The sequence below is a fragment of the Stegostoma tigrinum genome, chromosome 18, assembly GCF_030684315.1.
Source record: "Stegostoma tigrinum isolate sSteTig4 chromosome 18, sSteTig4.hap1, whole genome shotgun sequence".
NCBI classification, from domain to species: Eukaryota; Metazoa; Chordata; class Chondrichthyes; order Orectolobiformes; family Stegostomatidae; genus Stegostoma; species Stegostoma tigrinum.
The window spans coordinates 28,323,773-28,347,300 of record NC_081371.1 but is presented as its reverse complement, the minus strand read 5'-3'; the positions used below and the strand labels follow the sequence as shown (position 1 = coordinate 28,347,300).

The 23,528-nt window shown below is 39.6% G+C and overlaps 1 protein-coding gene across 3 annotated transcripts in view; it reads left to right on the top strand.

The window, feature by feature from the left end:
- The window catches only part of LOC125460676 (cyclin-dependent kinase inhibitor 1B-like), a 35,486-nt gene extending 16,214 nt beyond the window's left edge, over positions 1 to 19,272 (top strand). For all 3 annotated transcript variants that reach the window (XM_059652240.1, XM_048548365.2, XM_059652241.1), the window contains exon 3: positions 16,044 to 19,272. In XM_059652240.1, coding sequence (XP_059508223.1) covers positions 16,044 to 16,102 — 59 coding nt within the window. In that variant the 3' untranslated portion in view covers positions 16,103 to 19,272. The remainder of the gene's footprint in view (positions 1 to 16,043) is intronic.
- Positions 19,273 to 23,528: the final 4,256 nt, after the last annotated feature.

The window sequence follows — 23,528 nt, the reverse complement described above, 5'->3', positions numbered from 1 at the left end:
CTTAGCTCTAGAATAATGCAGTTTATAGTGGTTGTAAATGGTATAAAGTTGTTAATGTTAAAGTCTCAGCTGGTGTGTTCATCCTATTCAAATAAGTAAAGATTAACATTAGGATACTTACTTCAAGCTGCGCAAAGTTGCCTATAAATTTGAATCAGCTGTCAGTGAAACTAGCTTTCAGAGAATACAAGAGTTTTAGATGTAGTTCCTTCATTTCCAGTTTGAGTCCAAGACAATCATGTTTAGACACAGAGTGCTTCAACCAATCAATGTATTAAAATCTGGAGAAAAATGTTTTTCAAAGATTTATTTTCACTAATCTACACTCTGGTGGCATGTGATATTGTTGTATTTGAGATAAACTTGTTGCAATGAATCTTAAATAATGTTAAAAACTAATCCCAGAGGCCAAACTTGGGTATTTCTTAATTTAAAATCTGTAAAGTTTTTCACATGATTAGATAATATTGATTGTCTATTACTTGATTTAATCACATTTTCTTTCATTGGACTCTCGTGATAGTCAGAATCTAACACAGGTTGTTTTCAGTAAAACTTTAATATAACAGAGTGACAGCAAATTTTTGCACTTATAAACATTTACCTCCATGCAGAGTTGCTTATGGATCGTAAACAGCTGTAGGTTTTGCCAGCCAGTTAATGTCAAATATAATTCAGATTGCTAGCGACTTTTGAGAAGATTTGTAGCTCAGGTTGAGGTTCTGGATGTGAGTTTGCTCACTGAGCTGGAAGGTTAGTTTTCAGACGTTTCGTCACCATTCTAGGTAACATCATCAGTGAGCCTCCGACAAAACGCTGGTGTTATGTCCCGCTTTCTATTTATCTGGTTAGGTTTCCTTCAGTTGGTGATGTCATTTCCTGTTCTTTTTCTCAGGGGGTGGTAGATTGGCTCCAAATCAGTGTGTTTGTTAATGGAGTTCCGGTTGGAATGCCATGCTTCTAGGAATTCTCGTGCGTGTCTCTGTTTGGCTTGTCCTAGGATGGATGTGTTGTCCCAATCAAAGTGGTGTCCTTCCACATCTGTATGTAAGGATACGAGTGATAGTGGGTCATGTCGTTTTGTGGCTAGTTGATGTTCATGTATCCTGGTGGGTAGCTTCCTGCCAGTTTGTCCAATGTAGTGTTTGTCACAGTTCTTGCAAGGTATTTTGTAGATGACGTTCATTTTATTTGTTGTCTGTATAGGGTCTTTTAAGTTCATTAGCTGCTGTTTTAGTGTGTTGGTGGGTTGGTGGGCAACCCTGATGCCAAGAGGTCCGAGTAGTCTGGCAGTCATTTCGGAAATGTCTTTGATGTAAGGGAGAGTGGTTATGGTTTCTGGCCCCGTTTTGTCTGTTTGTTTGGGTTTGTTGCTGAGGAATCTGCGGACTGTGTTCATAGGGTACCCATGCTTTCTGAATACGCTGTATAGGTGATTTTCTTTTGCTCTCCGTAGTTCCTCTGTGCTGCAGTGTGTGGTGGCTCGTTGCAATAATGTTCTAATGCAGCTTCGTTTGTGGGTGTTGGGATGGTTGCTCCTGTAGTTCAGTATTTGGTCCGTTATGTGTTGTTTTCCTGTAGACGCTGGTTTGAACTTCCCCCATTGACTGTTCGCTCTACTGTGACATCTAGGAATGGCAGTTTGTTGTTGTTTTCCTCCTCTTTTGTGAATGTTATGCCAGTAAAGGGTATTATTGATGGTCTTGAAGGTTTCATCTAATTTGTTTTGATTAGTGATGACAAAGGTGTCATCCACATAGCGGACCCAAAGTTTGGTTTGGATGATTGGCAGAGCTGTTTGTTCGAGTCTCTGCATTACTGCCTCTGCTAAGAACCCTGATATCGGAGATCCCATGGGTGTTCCGTCGGTTTGTCTGTAGGTTTTGTTATTGAAAGTGAAGTGGGTGGTGAGGCATAGGTCCACTAGCTTGATGATGTTGTCCTTGCTGATGAGGTTGGTGGTGTCTGGTGTATGTGTCTTCGGTTCTTCTAATAGTGTAGTCAGTGTTCCTTTGGCCAGGTTGATGTTGATGGATGTGAACAGGGCTGTTACGTCAAAGGAGACCATTATTTCATCCTCTTCTATCTTGGTGTCTTTGATGGTGTTCAGGAATTCTTGGGTGGAGCGAATGGAGTGGTGGGAGTCTTCTACTAGGTGTTTTAGTCTTTGGTGTAGTTCCTTGGCTAATCTGTAGGGTGGTGTTCCAGGTAGCGACACTATGGGTCTGAGGGGGGCTCCTGGTTTGTGAATTTTTGGTAGTCCGTAGAAGCGTGGTGTGTTGGATCCATCTGGTTTCATTTTTTGGAAGTCTCTCTTCCAAACAATGAAACCAGATGGATCCAACACACCACACTTCTACGGACTACCAAAAATTCACAAACAGGAGCCCCCCTCAGACCCATAGTGTCGCTACCTGGAACACCACCCTACAGATTAGCCAAGGACCTACACCAAAGACTAAAACACCTAAGTAGAAGATTCCCACCACTCCATTCGCTCCACCCAAGAATTCCTGAACACCATCAAAGACACCAAGATAGAAGAGGATGAAATAATGGTCTCCTTTGACGTAACAGCCCTGTTCACATCCATCAACATCAACCTGGCCAAAGGAACACTGACTACACTATTAGAAGAACCGAAGACACATACACCAGACACCACCAACCTCATCAGCAAGGACAACATCATCAAGCTAGTGGACCTATGCCTCACCACCCACTTCACTTTCAATAACAAAACCTTCAGACAAACCAACGGTACACCCATGGGATCTCCGATATCAGGGTTCTTAGCAGAGGCAGTAATGCAGAGACTCGAACAAACAGCTCTGCCAATCATCCAACCCAAACTTTGGGTCCGCTATGTAGATGACACCTTTGTCATCACTAAACAAAACAAATTAGAGGAAACCTTCAAGACCATCAATAATACCCTTACTGGCATAACATTCACAAAAGAGGAGGAAAACAACAACAAACTGCCATTCCTAGATGTCACAGTAGAGGGAACAGCCAATGGGGGAAGTTCATACCAGTGTCTACAGGAAAACAACACATAACGGACCAAATACTGAACTACAGGAGCAACCATCCCAACACCCACAAACGAAGCTGCATTAGAACATTATTGCAACGAGCCACCACATACTGCAGCACAGAGGAACTACGCAGAGCAAAAGAAAATCACCTATACAGCGTATTCAGAAAGAATGGGTACCCAATGAACACAGTCCGCTGATTTCTCAGCAACAAACCCAAACAAACAGACAAAACGGGCCCAGAAACCATAACCACTCTCCCCTACATCAAAGACATTTCCGAAATGACTGCCAGACTACTCGGACCTCTTGGCATCAGGGTAGCCCACCAACCCACCAACACACTAAAACAGCAGCTAATGAACTTAAAAGACCCTGTACAGACAACAAACAAAACGAACGTCATCTACAAAATACCTTGCAAGAACTGTGACAAACACTACATTGGACAAACTGGCAGGAAGCTACCCACCAGGATACATGAACATCAACTAGCCACAAAACGACATGACCCACTATCACTCGTATCCTTACATACAGATAAGGAAGGACGCCACTTTGATTGGGACAACACGTCCATCCTAGGACAAGCCAAACAGAGACACGCACGAGAATTCCTAGAAGCATGGCATTCCAACCGGAACTCCATCAACAAACACATTGATTTGGAGCCAATCTACCACCCCCTGAGAAAAAGAACAGGAAATCACATCACTAATGCAGGAAATGACATCACCAACTGAAGGAAACTTAACCAGATAAATAGAAAGCGGGACATAACACCAGCGTTTTGTCGGAGGCTCACTGATGATCTTACCTAGAATGGTGACGAAACGTCTGAAAACCTTCCAGCTCAGCGAGCAAACTCACATCCATAATTCAGATTTACCACCACTAAGAAGAGGGATAATTTTGCTAAAGATTAAGTAGCCAAAAGGCTCATGAACATGATTTCAATAGTGCTTCTTATCCTCTCGTTTCAGATTCTGCTATGCAGTTTTGAGCACAAAAGAACTTTAGTTTGCACTTTTTACCAGTTCAATGATGTTATGATTAAATTCATGTCCCCACTAGTCACTTGGTAGTGCAGAACTTTGAATATTACTGTGAAGAGACATGTCACCAATGCTTTTCATCCTGTCAAGACAAATGCAAGAATTTCAAATGATCACAGCAATTTATACAGAAGAATAACCTTGTTGATTGTCTTCCACTCATCAGGATAAATGCCAACTGATCTTCAAGTCTGAAATAATGGGAACTGCAGATGCTGGAAAATCTGAGATAACAAAGTGTGGAGCTGGATGAACACAGCAGGCCAAGCAGCACCTAGGTTCACAAAAGCTGATGTTTCGAGCCTAGACCCTTCATCAGCTTGGCCTGCTGTGTTCATCCAGCTCCACACTTTGTTATCTCAATCTTCAAGTCTGTCTTTTCAGCAATGTCTAATAGTCACTACTGTTAATTAGGAACTAGAAAGGGACACTAAGTCTTCCACAAGCAAATCTACCACTCTTCACAATGTTAACTGGTATTAATACCTCCATTCTTCATGTCAAACAGGGTTCTCAATTTCTAGGTATTTGTTCTTTTTGGAAAAAAGAACCTTCAGGAACTCCTGCTTGTGTTTTGATCTGTGTTTTGTTTGGCTGATGGCACTACTCAGTAAATCAAATTTCAGAAAGAGACCTGGCTTGATAGGTGACCTTTTAAAATTTTAGTCAACATGGTGCTCTGTCACTGAAACAGTCACATGAGGCTGCAAAGTTTCTATAACAATGGCAAAGAAACTTACAGCACAAAGAACTAATTAAAAACCAATCTATCCAAACATAGAACACTATTAGAAAAGCCTTAAAACACACAACATAATAAAGTTTTAACCTGTTCCCTGGCAATATCTGTTTATGGAGATTCAAATCCATTGTAATTACACCCCATCTTATGGTTTTAGTTAACTGAATCATGGTCTCTGGCAAAAATAACTGTGGAGACAATTTGAGAATCTTCCAAATTTGCCAACATGAATTCTTCCACAACTCTGAGTCTACGATTTTAGTTTTAATAACCTGCTGTTTTCTAACCAATCAATCCTCATTTGTAAGTTGCACAAACTAAACCTTTCAGCTGAGCTGACTTTTCCCAGAATTGTCCTAAACTCCTTTTTAAGGAGAGATAACTAATCTTACCTCTTAGCCCAGTCAGGTCTCCACTGAACTACCATAAAAACTTTCAAGAAAATTCAGAGTTAATGTTTCGGGTTTGGTCACCCTTCCTCAGAATGGCGCTGGGGAAGGGTCACTGGACCTGAAATGTTAACTCTGATTTTTCTTCACAGATACTGCCAGACCTACTGAGCTTTTCTGAGAACTTCTGTTTTTGTTCCTGCTTTACAGCATCCGCAGTTCTCTTGGCTTTTGTAATAACTTGCAATCTCTGATTTCAGTTTAGAAAACAGTTGTTGATTAATCTTGACTGAATAAAAGCTATGGCCTTCCATTTTTACACTACCTACCCCATAACATAAATAATTTTTCATTAACTCCACAGGATCCACAGTGTCTTACTTTCTGAGCAATATGGGTTTAGATTACTGTTGCATAAGGCTTCTCTAACCTTTTTTTTCAAAAATAAAAGTAACCAACAGTCATATGCCACAATTTTGAAACTCCAACTCCAAAAATGATATTTATATATTATACACCTTTCATCTCACTATACAATAGGTTCTGAATTTTTGCTTTTTTAAAGGTGCATTTTTAACCACTTTTAAATGAGTACATTCAATTCAACTGATTTTTTAAAATTGGAAAATATTATTTCAAATATTATCCACAGTTTAAACAAACTATTGAAGAAGCTGGCAATTAAAAAAAAAACTGGAAATACTCCTTTATACAACATCTGTAGACAAGGTTAACATTCGATGACCAAATTGATGACCAAAACCATTAACAGAATTTTCTCAGTTTGGTCCTTTGCACAACAGGAACACGACTATGGTTTCAATCTTCGGCAAAGTAGGCATATAATAATCCATTTTGAAAGATTCCTGTCCAAATAGGAGGAGGTGGGACATTGATTCAGAAACCCCTCCTATTTCAGGCTGCCTTGACTCTCCCTTTGCAGCAGTTATGTTGCTGAGGGAATACTGCAAAAGTGGAGATGTGATAGAGGCTCTGACTGTATTATCCCCAGATCAGTTGGAAACTTTAGGAAAATATCAGCCTTTCTTTGTTTTAACTTTTAAAGGCAAAAGGTCTTAAACTCTACTGCTGTTCTGCTCTCCTGCTATGCAGCCTCCTACTGGGTCACCAAGCTGCTGACCCAGCATAGACCCCATGTAACACTGAGAAAATTGAAATATCAGTGAAGATTGCTGTAAGCTACTTAATTACCCCTTCAGTCGATTTCCCACTGCTTCTGAGCAGATCACCCCTATCAGCCCTTGGAAAACCTGCAAGAGGTGGAAACTTACGAAAAAACAACCTGAGTGTTTTTTACTGACTGCCTTTGCAACACCACACCTGCGAACCCCAACATGGGCACACCCCCACCACTCACACACCCCCATCCACACAGACCCTCCTCTCAATACCCTCCTCCCCCAACAAACCGCCCCCCAACAGCCCCATCCCCCCACATGCCCAGCCCTGTCCTCCCAAACGCATTCAACACACGCCATGTTTTTATCCTATTTCTGTCTCAGTTTATACTAATTTTGTTATTTCCAATGTTCTGCATTACTTCATTTCTGAGATAGATGTCACTGTTGTCTGCTCCTGCCACAGTTTAGATGGCACTTTTGGGCCCAATTTCATATATTGAAAGGAAACTTAACAAACAGTTTAAAGTTTTCAGTTGCTTTTGTTGAGGGCCCTCACTGCCTATGGCCTGCACTGGGCCTGCTTCTGCTATTGTTGAAATTGTCTCATTTATTCTCAGCGTGTTCTCCGTGTCTACTGTATACTTCCTTTTAACCATTTGCTTCTCACCCCATTTCTCTTGAATGTTGGCTTGTGCCCCTTTCTCCCTCTGAGCTCAGTTCTTGCTTCTGTGTGTTTAAGGTATTGGCTGCAGTTGCTTTCCACTGACCAGTGCATCTCCATGACTGTTTGGCTGACATTGACTTCCTCCTGATACAATCTGGAAACAATTTGCATTTATGTCATTTAAAACAAATAGACTATTTGTAGACCAATTAAGTATTTATGTTTGGGTCATAGGTGAGGATTGGGGTCAGTGGATGAGGGAGATGATGGAAATGGAGAGTATTACAGTAACAAATGGGATAAAGAATTAGGAGGAAAAGGGGACAGAGTGAGTGTTGGTGAAAAGGAGACTGTATAGAAAGAGGAAGAAGTTGAGGAAAATCTTTGCAGGGCACATGTTAAATCTTCATTCATAAATGTTGCCAATTTGCTTTCCAGTATCATTTAAGTCCTGAGACTTGTAAACCTTGCCAGATCCATACTTATCTGCTGTTGGAAAGGTGGGTGTGCTGCTCTTCAGAGGGTCAGTGTGGACTCAATAGATTGAACGGCCTGGTTCTACCTCTAGGGATTCTATAAACATATATTAAGGACGAAAATCACTGTTTCATTTCAGAATAAAGAATACTGGCCAGAATTTGGACAATGGGACCAAAGCCCAGTTCCACCCCTACTTCCTTCATTATCCACTGCTTTCCTCATGTGGAGGGTTGAGTGTACCTCACATGTCCGTGTTTCACAGAGGCAGATGTACCTATTTTTAAAAGAAACGCAACTGCCTTCAAATTTTCAGGTCTAATTTACATTAGTTTAAAGCATGACTTTATATGTTTCAAAGTAAAATCTGAACATATCTGTTTTTCTTGCGGTGCAGAACATGAGAGAGACCACTACCAATGGCCTGCATTGCCTACCACCAGATGTGGAGGATCCTGCACAGGCAGTACTGCGAGTACCTGTTCTCAAGTGCTTTGAGGACTGGACTGGCATGTTTATACATTTAAAACAAACTTTCACCTTTGGTTCTAATGTGCTCATTGAAACATAATTAGCAAAGCTGACTGTATGCATTACAATTTATTAATAATTTATAGGAGATTGTTCTCGACATAATAGATTAATTTACAGCTTGCAAAATAAAAAGAAAATACTCTGGATTAAAACTCCAAGACACCATGTTATTTAATGAATGGAAGCAGAAAAGCAGTAAAAGCATACTGATTTAAAACAGAGAGATTTTAAATCCAATTTTAACCCTGATGGGAATTGGATTAGGAGCATCAAGATGAAGGCCAGTTCCTGCTGACCTTCGCAACATGAGAAACATGTAGTTTTAACTCTTCATGCTTGGCATACATGTGTATTTTCAGTCTGTTCAGGATATGGTCATCGAAAGGAAATTTTTCCAGTCATGTGTGGCCAGGAAGAGCTTGTAACTCTTTAATTTCTCTTTTGTCACAGACCACATTTGTTGGGTAGGATGTAGAAAAGCTTCTAAGGCAGGAATGGAATATGAATATGGCAATTTAACTTGACCAGAGGGACTGCTTTGTACACTTCTTGTTTGGGGAGTGTTGGGTGAGGTAATGTGTGGGCTTTTGTAACAAAAAGATGTACAATGGTAGGATGTACCCATGCCTGGAATTACTGATCTATCAAATGATGCAACACCCTCCTCCCTGACTGTACATCTCCTGTGACACTTCTTTCTCTTTGCCATTCTCCTCAGTTAATTCTTTTGTGCATTAAGTGTCAGATACTGTGCAGCTGCCTCCTGGCCATTTAACGAGACAGTGTTCTTCAGGCCCAAATGGGACAACATTTATTTGTAAATTTTGAAGCAGCACTTTCAACTCTACGGTATCAGGAGTAATGTTGCCAGGTTTCTGTTCAGCCGTTGTAAAAAGGCAATTTTTCTGCAGTACTGTAACTTCTCCCTCACTGGTGAGCTAAAGTCATTTACAGCTGTGACTGCACTCCCCTCCTGCACTACAGTTCAAGTTCATGAGGTAAACTTGCTTTATATATACTATATAAACATTTTAAAAATTCTTTGCAAGTTGGGATTGGCCTAAACACCTGGCAACGGTTCAGCTAAAATATTAAAATGCTAAGATCCCAAAGATTTTAAAATGCTTTTCAGTAACAGATATATAATTCTGGTTAAGTTCAGTTAAGTACTAGGTAAAAATGTTTCTCCTGTTTTTACAAAATTTAATCTGATTTTTAAAATTCATTCATTATTCTTGATTGGCTGATTAGAAAATAGATTCACACCCAGTCTGTGCTGATTATTTGCCTGATTCGCTGTATGAATCACGTGATCATCTCTGAGTCATGGCTTTGCCAACTGTTTTTTCCTGATCTGGTCTATACCTGTTTTTTGCCACCTGCAGACTACCAGCGCTTCTAAAATAGTTTTGTTTTGTGTGCAGAAGATTTATGGTGTACTTAACAATCTGGACCTGAAGTAACTTGCACTATTATTGGCACAGCATTTGCTGACTGATTTTGCAGCATTGCTAATTACATTCCTTCACATTGAAAGCAGTGAAATACTCCATAGGTGCATGTTTAACAGATGCCCTTTCTGAAATATAGAAAAGTTAAATGGTTCCAACCAAGTCCTGTTATTACAGACTGATTGTACGTGCATGGATCTTCTCCAACACAAGGGAAGATCTCAGCCACATTAACTCATGATGCTGAATGTCGAAATCTTTAAATTATCCTGCAGTTGCCAAATCGAGCCTGCAATATTCACCAATAATTGGACACCATGAAAATGAGTGCAATGATGGACCAACTTCTGCTGTGCAAGAACCATTAAAACCATGATTTTTGAATGTGAAGCAATGATTGTGTTGTACTTTTTTTTGTTTCACAGTATTGGCAATGAAATATCTCAAGTTGTTTCATTTCTTGGCTGGGATCCTTTTAAAACAACTGATATTAAACTCAACAACTTGTTTTAAGTTTGTTTCATACTTGTACGTATATACCCAAAATTACTGAAAGTTAATTATTCCATAGCCAGAAGAACATTCTAAGCTCAACATATTACAGGACTTTTTAAACATGAAGACAAACTGTAAATGCCTTCACTTAGAGGGTACAGAAGGATGGTGGTAGAAAATAGCCTAGTCATGTAGGTGAGAACTGCTGGATCAAAGCTCCAGTGCTTTCATTTATCTGAACTGCTGCATAGTTGTCATTTTCCTTAAACACTCCATAAAATTTAAGCACATCAGTGCCCTTTTAAGCCTAGCTGTTGCTGTTGTTTTTGACTGTCTTGAAATATTCTGTTACATGGTGCAAACATTGTAGTTGAAATATTTAAGATTCCCTTCAGATGAAGCATATTAACTTCACTGAAACATTACCTTATGGTGTTAATACTGGAAGGTTATTGGTATGTTATCTTAAGTGGACCAGTCGTTTCAAAAATGACGAACAGCTGTGATTGGTAAACTTCATGTAAATATTTAGCACAGAATTGAAGTTTGTTTGGGAAGAAATTATCCAAATGGTAGAAGTGTTTCTACAGGCTGCAATGTTGCAAGTGTTCAATGTACAGATATCATCAGCTTATTTGGCTGGGCATCTTGATTGCAATGCAGTGTGGCACCAATAGCATGGTTTCAATTCCCTATCGAACTAAGATCATTGCGAAGGCCCTGCTTTCTCAAACTCGGCCCTCACCTGAGATGTGGTGACCCCTGAGTTCAACTCTCCAACACTGCTCCCTCTGAGAGCAGCCAATGGATCTTTGGGACTGTGGTAGCAGTATTACATGGACAGATAACGTGTTGTTGCATTGTTCCATTGTACAAGGAGAAATATTTCAAATATAATACTTCAATTTCTTTTGATTATAAATATGAAAGAAAATTAATAAAATCAATGGCTGGTCTAGCACCAGAAACCAGTGAACCAGTCTATCTGGGTAAGCTTTTTTTATGAGCTCACTAAAATAAAGGTCAGTATCCTAGATGTCCCCTAAAGATTTGAAAACATAATATCCCACTCTCACCACATACTCATGCAACTCACAAAGACTACATACAGGTGAAAAATGTTACAACCTCTAACATTATTGGACTGCTACAAAGTAGACTAGAGTTTTGAAGTTGAGTTGACGTGTTAATTGAAGTGCAGGTGGTTTCAAGCAGAAGATTGAGAGATTTCTGATAGTTAAATTTCCAGGAACTTGGTTTTTATGTGCACTTGAAATTTGGTGAGGTTGAGGAGAAACTGACTCCCATTTTCAAGGCTTTGCTGTTGATTAGCTTGGCTTGCAGTTGGTTTGACCACTTTCCTGATGAACTCTGTCTCTGCAAGCTGTTAGTTTTAAAATGACCAAGAAGATGGCTTCCACCATGTGACCTGTACAATTTCAAAGAACCTTTTTTCCAATAAAGGATGCTGTACTGATTTTTCATCTTGTTGGTTTATCATTTGACACTTTCAAACTCATCCTAGTTTTGCATGAGAGGCCTTGATAATACAAATCGATGGGATCTATTTCACATTCACCTTTGATACACACTTTCAATGTTCCTTTTTTCATGGTGAGTCAGAAAGACAAGTTGGCTGGAATGCTATAGTTCTTTGACTGCTTCTTCAGTGGTCCATTATTAAACAAAGGGACATGTGCATTTTCTGAACTGTGAATATTTATATTCAAATTCAGTATTTGCTCTAGATTCAGAATTATCTAGCTCAGAATTCCATAGGTCACATGATTTGTACAGATTGTTTAAAATTATGAAATGTTCTGTGCAAGTTGTTCTTGTAATGAAACAAGACATTGATTTTCTCAATCAATATGTTTTTTTTCCTCATTTGTCCTTATCCAATTCTTTATAATCAGAGTAACAGTTTTCCTCTTCCATGTTCCCTGTCTCTTTCAAAGTAAAATGTTAAATTTCATCTGCCCTGTCCACCAACTTGTCTACATCCCTTTGAAGTTCTCCTCTACCCTTCTAACCATTCATAATGGTTCCACGTTTTGGATTATCTACAAGTTTGAAATTGTGCCCTCTACACTAAGGTCTACGTCAATAGCATCCATCAGGAAGTGCAGGAACCCCAGCACTGCCATACGGAGATATGAGGGTCATCATCCAATCTTAAAAACATTAACTAACTATAGCCAGTGTTATTGTTGTTACTGTCCCTTCTATTCCAGGAGCTGTAAGTTTGCTCATCCATGCTATGGAGTTTACTTACAATATCACACAGTCCACAATTTTAATTGGAAACCTGAAATTTTAAAGGTATGTCATAATTGAGCAATTATAAAGACTTAATGATGTTACTGACCATAAAGAAAAATCTCATCTCATGTTTTAAGTACTTTGCTGGGAGGTAGAGGTTCAATGATAATGTTGCTGGACTAGTAATCCAGAGATCTAGAGGACACAAGCAACTGGTGGAATTTAAATTCAGTTACTCAATCTGGAATCCAAAGTTTGTCTCAGAAATGTCCTGGGACCTTGTATTCAAAGCCCACCATGGCAGCTGGTGGAATTTGAATTTAATGAAAATCTGGAATTAAGAGTCTAATAATGACCATGTAACCATTATCATTTTGTTGGAAAAACGCCTCTGTCCTTTTTGGCAGGAAACTTACCTGGTCTGATCTACCTGTGATCCCAGACCCACAGCAATCAGGGTGACTCTTAACTGTTGGCTCAGCAATTAGGGATGGACAATAAATGCTGCCCACATCCCATCAATAATTTTTTTTAAAAAGTGAGAGTAAATGACTTTGACATCAAGGCAGCATTTGACCAAGTGTAGCATTGAGGAGCTGCTTCAAAACTGGAGTTATTAGGAACCATGGAGAAAATTCTCCACTGTTTTGTGTACAACTAACATAGAGGAAGATGGTTGTGATTGCTGGACATCAATCAACTCCATCCTGGGACAACACTGCAGGAGTTCCTATTGACCTAGGCCAATCATCTTCAACTGCTTCATCATCAACAGTTGTCATCTCCACTCTTTTCCCCCCACCACTACTATGATATGGTCAGAATTGGGAATGTTTACTAGTACTGCACCACGTTCAGCACCATTTACGATTCCTCACATACAGAAGCAGTCCGTGTCCATATACAGCCAAACCTAAACAATCTGTAACCTTAGCTTATAGGTGGAAGTAACTTTCATGACACAAGTACCAGATACTGAGCATCTGCGGCAAAAGAGAATCTGATCTTCCCTTGACATTCCATAACACTACCATTGCTGAGTCCCCCACTATTAATATCCTGGGGTTACTAATGATCAGAAACTGAACTGGGCTAGCTACATATTGAGGCCAGAGGCTGTGAATAGTACAGCAGGTAACTTGCTTCCTGACTCAAGCCACCATCAACAAGGCACAAATCGAAAGTGAGATGGTATTCTCTCCACGGGTCTGGATGGTAACCCAACAACACTCGCAAAACATCCAGGACAAAGCAGCATGGCTTGATCGGCATCTCAGTCACCTCCTTGAAATTTTACTCCCTAAGGTAGCAGTGTGTACTGTCCACAAGATGCTCTGCAGCAACTCACCAAAAGCGCTTTCCATGCCTGTGTCTTCTAACACCTCGAAGGGCAGGACAGTAGCTATGTGGGAACACCAACTCCTCCAAGCTTCCCTCCAAGCCAATACACTTGGGTGGAGGTCTGTTGTAGTGCAGTGTAGTATTCGTACAGCTGATCCAGGAGGCCTGGATTCTAGAGGTCTGTAAGAACATCCCAGACAAGGTTGATTTTAAAAAAACACACACTTGGGGTGTAACTATCCTCCATAGACGGCAGTGGTTCAAAAAGACAGGCCCTAAAGGGGAATTAGTGTTGGGCACGGAATGTTATCATGTCCACATCTTGTAAATGAATTTTTTTTAGAAAAACTAAGTGAATTCCAACTTATTACAATAGCATCTTGTTTAAAATCTTCAAATATTGAAGTACAGAAAGGAAGCTTCATTGCAGCATATATTTCACCTGTAGAGTCACTGGATGATGTACCAACTAGCCCATGGATGATGTTCCCTCCTGTGTTTATCCCCATCCTGGGAAAATATCTGGCATCTGCTATACTCGACAAGTGTAATCAGGAGCTCACTATATCAGGAAATAACTTGCAGTTGTGTCTTTCCACTGTGACACAGCATAACAGCATATACTGCCATTGATGAACATTGTATTTTCTTGGCTAACCAATAAATGACTTGCCTGAGGCTGTGTACTTACGTAGCTTATCAGCTACCTCTAGTGGCAGTGAGCATACAATTGTACATAGAAAAATATTCTAAGTAGCAAAAGCATTTACGTTCAACTGTTAAAGTTATATGAAGATTTTATTTTCTAATTGTTAGCCAATTTATGCAGCATATAGGTATTTTCATGAGTGAAACTGGTTTAAAATAAAATTGCTTTCTTTGGACTGGATTAGAGCAGAGTTGAACCAGTGGCCTAATTTTAGCTACCCTCACTCCCAGCCTGGAGAAACAAGGAGATGGTGGTGTTGTTGGTTCTGAGGGTAGAACTTTTCTTTCCAATGCATCCACAAAACATGAGTATTGCTGGCCAGACCATGGTGGCACAGTGGTTAGCACTGCTGTCTCACAGCGCCACGGATCCAGATTTGTTTCCGGACTTGGGTTATAGTCTGTCTGTATGGAGTTTATGCATTCTCCCCGTGTTTGCATGGGTTTCTGCCGGGTGCTGCAGTTTCCTCCCACAGTGCAAAGATGTGCAGGTTAAGTGGCTTGGTCATGCTAAATTGCCCTGCAATGTCCAGTCACATGCAGGCTAGGTGGATTAACCATGGTAAATGTAGAGATACAGAAGTAGTGTGGGGATGGGTCTCAGTTGGATGCTGCTTGGAGGGTCAGTGCAGATTTGACAGACCAATGGCCTCTTTCAGCACTTTAGGGATTCTATGATTCTATCTCTGATTGGACTCGAAGGTGCTGATGAGAGAATTGTTTTACTCCATTCTCAGAACAGTTTGGTCAAGTGATTTGCTAGGTCATTTCCAAAGGCAGTAAAATGGCAACTATGTTTTTCTGGGTTCTGGAGTCACATGCAAGCCATTGTGGGTAAGCAAAAAAAAGTTAGTGAATAGATGGGTTTTAATGACATTGCATTATTGGATTATTAGTCCAAGACTCTGCATTTAAGTTATGTGTTGTTGGGGTTTTCCCAAGGTAGCTGTGGAAGGGATTTTCGTAAGGGAATGTCTAGAATGAGGGGTCACTGTCTAAAAATCAGGTGTTATCCATTTAAGACAGATTAGACAGAAAAGATTCTCCCAAATGACTGGGTATCTTTAGAAACCTTATTGAAAAATGAGTGGAGCAGAGCTTTTTAAGGCAAAGGTAATTAGATTTTTGTTAAGCATTAACTGAAAGATTCTCCACAGTCGGTGGGAATGTGGATTTGAGGTTACCATCAGATTAACCATGATTTCACTGAATGTCAGCAGGCTTAAGAAGCAGAATGACTACTCCTACTGATCTGTATAATTGCTGCATAACCACAAAACTGCTGAACTCAACCATCTGATCTCGCCACATTCCTGCCCTATCCTGATGCAAACTTGTTATTTTTGCTCATCTGTGGGCCAGGAAGAGCTGCTCTGGGGACTGTTGAGGAAACTATGGGCCTTCCACCATCTGCTAATCACATGCAGAGCTTCATCATGATATACTGGTTGTGACCTCCTTGACACCAAACTCTCACTGCCAGGTAGCTGATTTGTGCAGGTTTAGGCTAATCAGCAAGTCTAGACCGGTGGCAACAGCTCTTTGCTAACGACAGTTGCAGGCTGCACAGCTGCTTTGGGACTTGCCATCCACACAGGATGGTGCATTTTACTTTGTTCAATAAGATGTTTAAAGTTGGCATAATAATTGCTTCACCACAGTAAAAGACCTTGTGAACAATTTGTGTATGTTGTAAGTAATTGCAGTTTTTTTTCTGCTCAATCTGTCTTTTTTTCCCATAGATTACTATTCGACAAAGAAGAGATATACATGCCCAATCCACCACAGCAGAAAAAAGTAGCATTACAGAACGGAAGACCTAGAGATGATTTCAAGGGACTAAACATCACTTGGAATAAAACTGCCTTGGGTTCATGAAGAAAATGTATTATGAAAATATTTTATATGCAAACCTTTTTGTTCAGCTATAGCTGATATACAAATTGGATGTTAAAATGAATCACAATTCAGGTACGAATTACACTAAACAAAACAATTGTTGAGCAGTAGACGGAGACTCTAATCATTGAACAGCTCATTCTATTTTGACATTGGATTTCTGGATTTAATTTTTCTGAACTTCTGTTGCATGCTAAAAACAAAGTCTAAAACTTGCAGAAGGAAACGATTAACTGAGCTCTCACACCCTGACTGTTGCTGTTTGTATCACAAAATGATTCCCATATTTTCTACTGTGTGCTGATTTTGTGTGCAGAATGAATTTTTTAGTAGCTGTTTCTTCAGTGAATATTGATATATATTCTGTATTTTTTGTTCTTATTTTGAAATAGTCTTCTTTTGCAGTCTTTGAGTGAGTTTCTACCTTCAAATAAACACAGTGTATTGCCCAGCTACAATGCGCTAAGGGATTGTACTGTTGACATTGTCAACACTGTGTTCAAATCACAAATATCATAATATTAGCTAAGGATCAATAACTCCCAACATCTGCTTTTATACTGAAAATGAAATTAGGTAGATTCCCCTCGGATAATCATGAAACCTGTTTGGTTCAGAAATGCAAATTTGTAGACTGTCCACTAGATCGCAGTGGAGCAGGAATCAAGAAATTGGAAAAAGTATCACATCTCACTACACCATGAAATGTAACTGGGTGAATAGCTTGCCCAGAATTTTTGGGAGTCCGATCTTTTTTTTTGTCATCTCTGTTGTCTTTTGTAAATCTAACTTGTTTGAATTTTGCTTGAGGATTATTGATTTATCCCATATTTAGATTTCTCTTATCCAGTTCATCTGTGTTACTTAGCTGTGCAGAAGTTTTGTTGAGACAGATGCCAAGAAGATTTTACTGTGTTAGCTATAAACCGGGCAGAAAATCGTGAGATCTGATTTGTCCCTTTTTTGCTATCAGCAGAGGCATTATCCATTTCCTTTTTTGTTATTGAAGTGATTTTGCCTTGCTCATCTAAAGCAAACAAGTATCCCACAGCTTCCATGGAAAATTGTTTTGCAGGAGTTTAGATGACAAATTCAAGCAATAAAAAGGAGTCTCATAGAAAATATGCAATATCAGAATTTGCAATTACTTATTTAGATCAGCCTTACAGCCATAGCCTGTGGAATCCCAACTCCCATTTTGTGTCATGCGTGGAGATCGATTTGTCAGAGAAGGTGTGCAGCTTGTGGATGTATAATTTGTGTCAATTTGGTTGGGCTAATATTTGCTCTAGTCCAATGTTTGGGTATGTAAATTATATAGACATTTATAATGAGAGGAATAATAACAGCCTTTTCTGTTGCTGAGACAGCCCTCTCTGCTTGTCATCCTGTAAAGAATGACTAATGACCTGATTTGTTAAACATGCCTTTTATCATTTTTGTTTTAATCAGTGAATGCAAACTTTATATGATGTTCATTTGGTTATTCTAATGTCTAAAAGATTAGGTCTTCTATGTATCTTTTCCCAGACTATGCTAATGAAGAAATTTTCAATCTACCATCTGGTCAGGTAACTGAGTATTTATATTATATAGGTGTTTTCCCCTAAGTGAGGTATAAGTCAGCAGGACTAGACTCAGTTCATAATGGTCATTTATACAATCAGTGCTACTGGAGTTGGTGAAACAGTGGACTAATGCCAATGATTTAAATGCAAAATGCACTTCTTAATGTACAACATAACCACAGAACAAAGGAAATTGTTGTTTGATCTATGGCTTGTACTACTGATATTTATTTATTATTCAACTGTAGACAAACCATAGCTTTTGAAAAGTTTCCTTCCCAAATTCTCATTGCTGCCTAAAATTGGACATTCATTATTCATTCCAAATTGCCTTGAGAGGGTGATGAAAGCTATCACCTGGATTAGCTGGAATGACCCCACTGTAAGAGATTTTAAAAAATGATTATTTTCTTTGCAGCTTGCCATGTCAGAGGGTTAACAGAGCACTAAACTCTATTACCACTGACCATTATTACGATCGACCTAGAAAATAATTAATGGTTTATTCAAAGTGCTGAGTCTTCAATTTATCAGTCTGATGGAACCATGTTTACAGAAAATACTGACAAGGTTCCCGTAATCAACATAACTATTGTTTATTGCAAATAAATAATTCTAGTCACTATCAACATTTAACTCTACCAGTTGAAATTCTAACTCCCTCTTCAAAGCCATTACATACATAGAAAAATTAATTGGAGACATCTGGAACTTCTGTAAAGCTTGCGGGGGTGTGGGTAGGAGGCACCCATAGCTTAGAGAAGGAGACTTGTGGGTTTCAGCTTTTAAATTGATTGGGGCAGTCCTGTGAAGTATTTATGATATGGTGGTTATAAAGACACGTGCTTCCGAGAAGGGAACAATATATAGTGAATTTGGTTACATTAGATTGAAGAGTGTTAGTCCCAGATCAGAAGTGTTGGGAGAAAACCCTGAAGAGGTTACTTAAAATTGAATATGTTTAAGCAGGTGTCTGATACTCCAGTCTAAATGTTGAAGTGACAAATGACTTAAAACTACTGAGGGATTCTGGTGTACTATTTTATGAGTGGTGTTATGAGTACTCACCAGGGGCTACGTTTTGGTTATGATTAGATTAAATTCCCTACAGTGTGGAAACAGGCCCTTTAGCCCAACAAGTCCACACTGCCTCTTGAAGCATCCCACCCAGACCCATCCCCCTATAACCCACAGACCCCTGAACACTATGGGCAATTTAGCATGGCCAATCCACCTAGCCTGCACATCTTTGGACTGTGGGAGGAAACCAGAGCACCCAGAGGAAACCCACGCAGACACTGGGAGAATGTGCAAATTCCTCAGAGACAGTTGCCCGAGGCTGGAATTGAACCTGAGTCCCTGGTGCTGTGAGGCTGCAGTGCTAACCACTGAGCCACCGTGCCACCCCAAGCTGTTGATTCAAAGCTGTTCTGTTTCTTTTTGATTTATAAAGGACTGTTTTAGGATAAATAGGATTATAGTTTTACTATTTGTTTAAAAATCCTTTGCGTTGTCCTATAAGTAGATTTCTGTTTATTTTATCTTCATTTCTTTCGACAATAAATTTCTGTTTTTGTTCAAACAAAATCTGCAGCATTGTGTGTTTCTGTTTCAGTGAGAGACCACTTTGGGAAAAGCAAAACAGTTCATAATATGGCTTATCAAGCCAGGTTCCTGTCTCATATCTGACTTGTCCAGTAACAACATCGGCTGGGATCAAGCCAAACTCCTCTTTGAGATTACATAGGTGAAAATTTTCCCAGCTCTATAGTGGGTTCAGCAGACATTACTGAAACTTTACAAAGACTTTTACTTTAATGTGTTCCTCTAACATTTGTTCCTTAGCAGCTGTAATATTCCACAGAAGATTTTGATTCTACTTTTAGGCGTGAGCATTTATAACCAAACTTGCAGGAATACTTGACTCTGAAAATTGGCACCCTGATTCATGCATGGACCTTGATTCTGGCTGGTAAGTAATGAAAAGGCAGGAAGACGGACTGTAGCCAATGGTAATGACACTTCACCTCTTTTTTTATTATTTACACAATTACCAATTATTTGAGGTGTTTTCAGTCACCTGAGTAGACAGGTTCTATTTAGTCCTTCATAATCTGCAACTTCTTGCAATGTGTGCAACTAAAACATACTCTTAAAGAAAACACATGCCTTGGATCTATTACGCCCATCTGAATCCATCATCTCATCCAGCACAAAACCACCAAAAGTTATGTATGGAACTGGCAGCATATTTGATCAACACATTGTGCTTTAGAAGTCAGAATGGGGACATTGGCCACACAGTTATTGCTTGATTTTGATATGCCATCAAATATTGTTAAAATTGTTTGCCTACTTATTTTACCAATAATCCTTGATACTGAAAAGATGAAACATTCAAAATAATTTGTAAGAAAATTAAAACCGGGGTTACATCTTATGTGTTCACTGTTCCAGAACAGAATGAATAATATTGAAGCAGGACTGGAATATTGACTCTTTATGCCCTACTCAACAGCCTAAGAAAATGACAAAACCTTTCTTTCTGGGTGAGGGGATAGGGAGACAGCTAGGTGAGATTGGCAGATCAGGTGATTAGGTTTGGGTGATAGCTAAGGAAGGGTTGGATAGGAGTTGGATGAGAAAATAAAGGGGTAGGTAAATGGGTAAGAGGTAGGTTGGCAGATCAGTGCAGTGAGGAGTTAGGATAATGTGGCTCAGTGGGTACAGGTAACAGATAAGTGGATGGATCGTAGGATGAGTCAGGGATTGGGTGGGGGCTGGATCAGGGGGATGCTGAGTGTTAGGTGGCATCAAGTTTTTGGGGCTAGGGTGGAGTGTGTTCAGATGTCAGAAGGAGGAGTTGAGTATTGAACCATTGATGGTGGTGCAGGTTTTGGGGATTAGTTAATATAAGTAATTGGGCGTTCTGTAGCATTATTTTTTTCTGGCGAGCTGTTAGGTAATGGTAGCTGGATGTCTCTGACTTTAACTCAAATTTGCAGAGGGTAAATATGCTGATAAATGTACATCAGGAGTTTAAACCTCCCAGACAATTACGACATAATCAGTGAATGACTGCTTAGAGAAGCCAACACACATCTTTCAGAGCCAATCTGCTCTTCATGTATCCAAAGACCAGAAGGTCTGAGTTATGATGTTCTAGACCAAGCTTGTTCAGCTTTATTACACTGGGAGGAGGGAGCGTATTTCAATTCTTCTTGCTCCGGGCTGGGATTAGTTGCCTTGATCAATTCCCATCATTATTATTGATTCTTTAGTCTGGTGTCATGCTGCAGGGTGGTAATTTCATCCACAGAGTAAAGGAAGTGGTCAGACTTACTTTCTTGAGGAACAGATGTCCTGATGATCCCCCCGCCCCCCCCCCCCACCCACGGTGACTGATCAAAGTATGCTCTCAGTTCTAAAGAGGGACTGCCTCCAAATGCTCAAAAGATATGAAAGACACACTTTTATATACATATATTTATAGTATATATATATGGTTTAGAAGGGGTGGACGCTAGGAAGTTGTTTCCATTAGGCGGGGAGACTAGAACCCGTGGGCACAGCCTTAAAATTAGAGGGGGTAAATTTAAAACTGAAATGAGATGACATTTCTTCAGCCAGAGAATGGTGGGCTTGTGGAATTCATTGCCGCAGAGTGCAGTGGAGGCCGGGACGTTGCATGCCTTCAAGGCAGAGATCGACAAATTCCTGATCTCAGAAGGAATCAAGGGCTACGGGAGGAGTGCAGGGAAGTGGAGTTGAAATGCCCGTCAGCCATGATTTAAATGGCAGAGTGGACATGGTGGGCCGAATGGCCTTACTTACACTCCTATGTCTTATGGTCTTATGGTCTAACTTTCACAGCCTGAGGAAATCCCAAAACAAAATATTTTTGAGAGCATCATCATTGTTGTAATGCGGGATGTCATTGTAGAACACCATATACTGAAGGACATTTGTATGAATGATGTAGAAAGATAATTCAGCAGAGCTGATAATGAATTAGGCCCCAGATGCAAACTCATGATAGAAGCAATCAGAGATGTTAAGCTTTCTGTCTATGCTAGGGAAGAGTTTCAGTTTGAACCCCAAATGCTTGTGATCAGGCCTACCAATTCTTTTCTAATCACTACCTTCTACTGGCCAATTGCCTCAAAAGGACCAATAAGTTGGTGGGAAATATGGAAATCAAACTTAAATGTTGATTCATGAAAACATTGAAGAACAGGAATTCCAAAGGTTGGAGATCATCTGATTCACCAGTGGGAGATAGTCAAAGCAAGCTTCTAGGAGTTCTTCATCATCAGAAGATATTTGTGTGTGTATGTGTGTCTGTGTGTTTGAGAGAGAGAGCGTGAGAAAGAGAGACAGAGGCAGAGAAATATTCTGACTCCAAAATGTCATTGGAAAGTCTGGTCTAATTTCAGTTCCAAGTGTCAATGCTGGGGGAGAAGTTCAAAGATAAGCTTTTTGATTCTGAGCCATCCAACATGATCATCTGGTCCAGAGTGGGATGTGACAGGGTTGGGTATCTCCTTTCAGAGATGCAACGGAAGAGATAGAAATAGGCTGTCTTTTTAATGGCACAAATACACAGTTGGGTTCATAGCTCAATTCAGACTCAAATATGAAACAATTCTTACAAACACTCTGGTGATCACTCACAGACAGAAACTTGATTGCTGATTTCATGAGTATTGTAAGCTGTTTTGGCTGCAGAGATGGTGGTCTTAAATTAGAAACTCCAGTTTATTTTTACATCTCTAATTAAGATTTCAGCTGTTGTAAAATGTTGTAAACATACCTTTAAGTGGTCTTTTATCTTCACCTGCTGTCACTCATCATATCAACATAATGTGATGTATTAGTTCCAGGACTTGGCCGTGTTATTTCCACAGTGCTGAACCTTCTTAACCATACATGGATGAAACAGAAGTTAGTTAAGACATCACTACAGCTTTTTACATTACTTGCTGATGTACACCCAAGGACACTAACTCAGCCATGAAGGTGACACCGCTGACCTAAAAAAGCATACAAAATCTGCATTTGTGCTCACTGCACGTAATGAAATTCCTTTGAACAAAACAGCAAAGCAGAAATTAAATTGCAGCAAGTTTACTCTGAAGATCTTTGAAGGAGTCTTAAAGAGAAGATACAATCTATGAATCGTGAACTACTGGCGAACCAATCAACCATGTCCACAGAGGAATTTCAGATTGTTAAATTAGGATTTGGAATTTTAGACTCCATTGTAGCATAATACTGACCACCTGTACCTAATACCTAGGTAGATTTAAGCCAATAGTGACCTCAGCTGGAACTGCAAATAGATAATTATTCTTCAATGAACTCAGATTTAAATAATTTTTTCAGGGTTTTATCCCAACAATCTCTGAACTAACATTTCATTCCAAAGTAATGTAATTCACTAAATCTATCATTCCTTTATCAGGAGCACTTCTCTGTACAGCAATCTCATTCTACAGGCTTCACAGGATTAACACTACCAGGAGTTAAAACTGAAACTAAAAGCCTCTCAGTTATGTGTGTTTCCCTTTAATTCAGGGAAAAATAACTTCCAGGGCTCTGTAACAAACTCTTGAGGGGCCATTATTTACCATGCTGGATTGCAAAGAATCTCAAATAAACAAAAGTCCATTCATTTACAAAACGTATTCACTCTAAAATAAAAGAAAGAGCCAGAGAAATTCAGCAGGTCTGGCAGCATCTGTGAAAAGACATAATGTT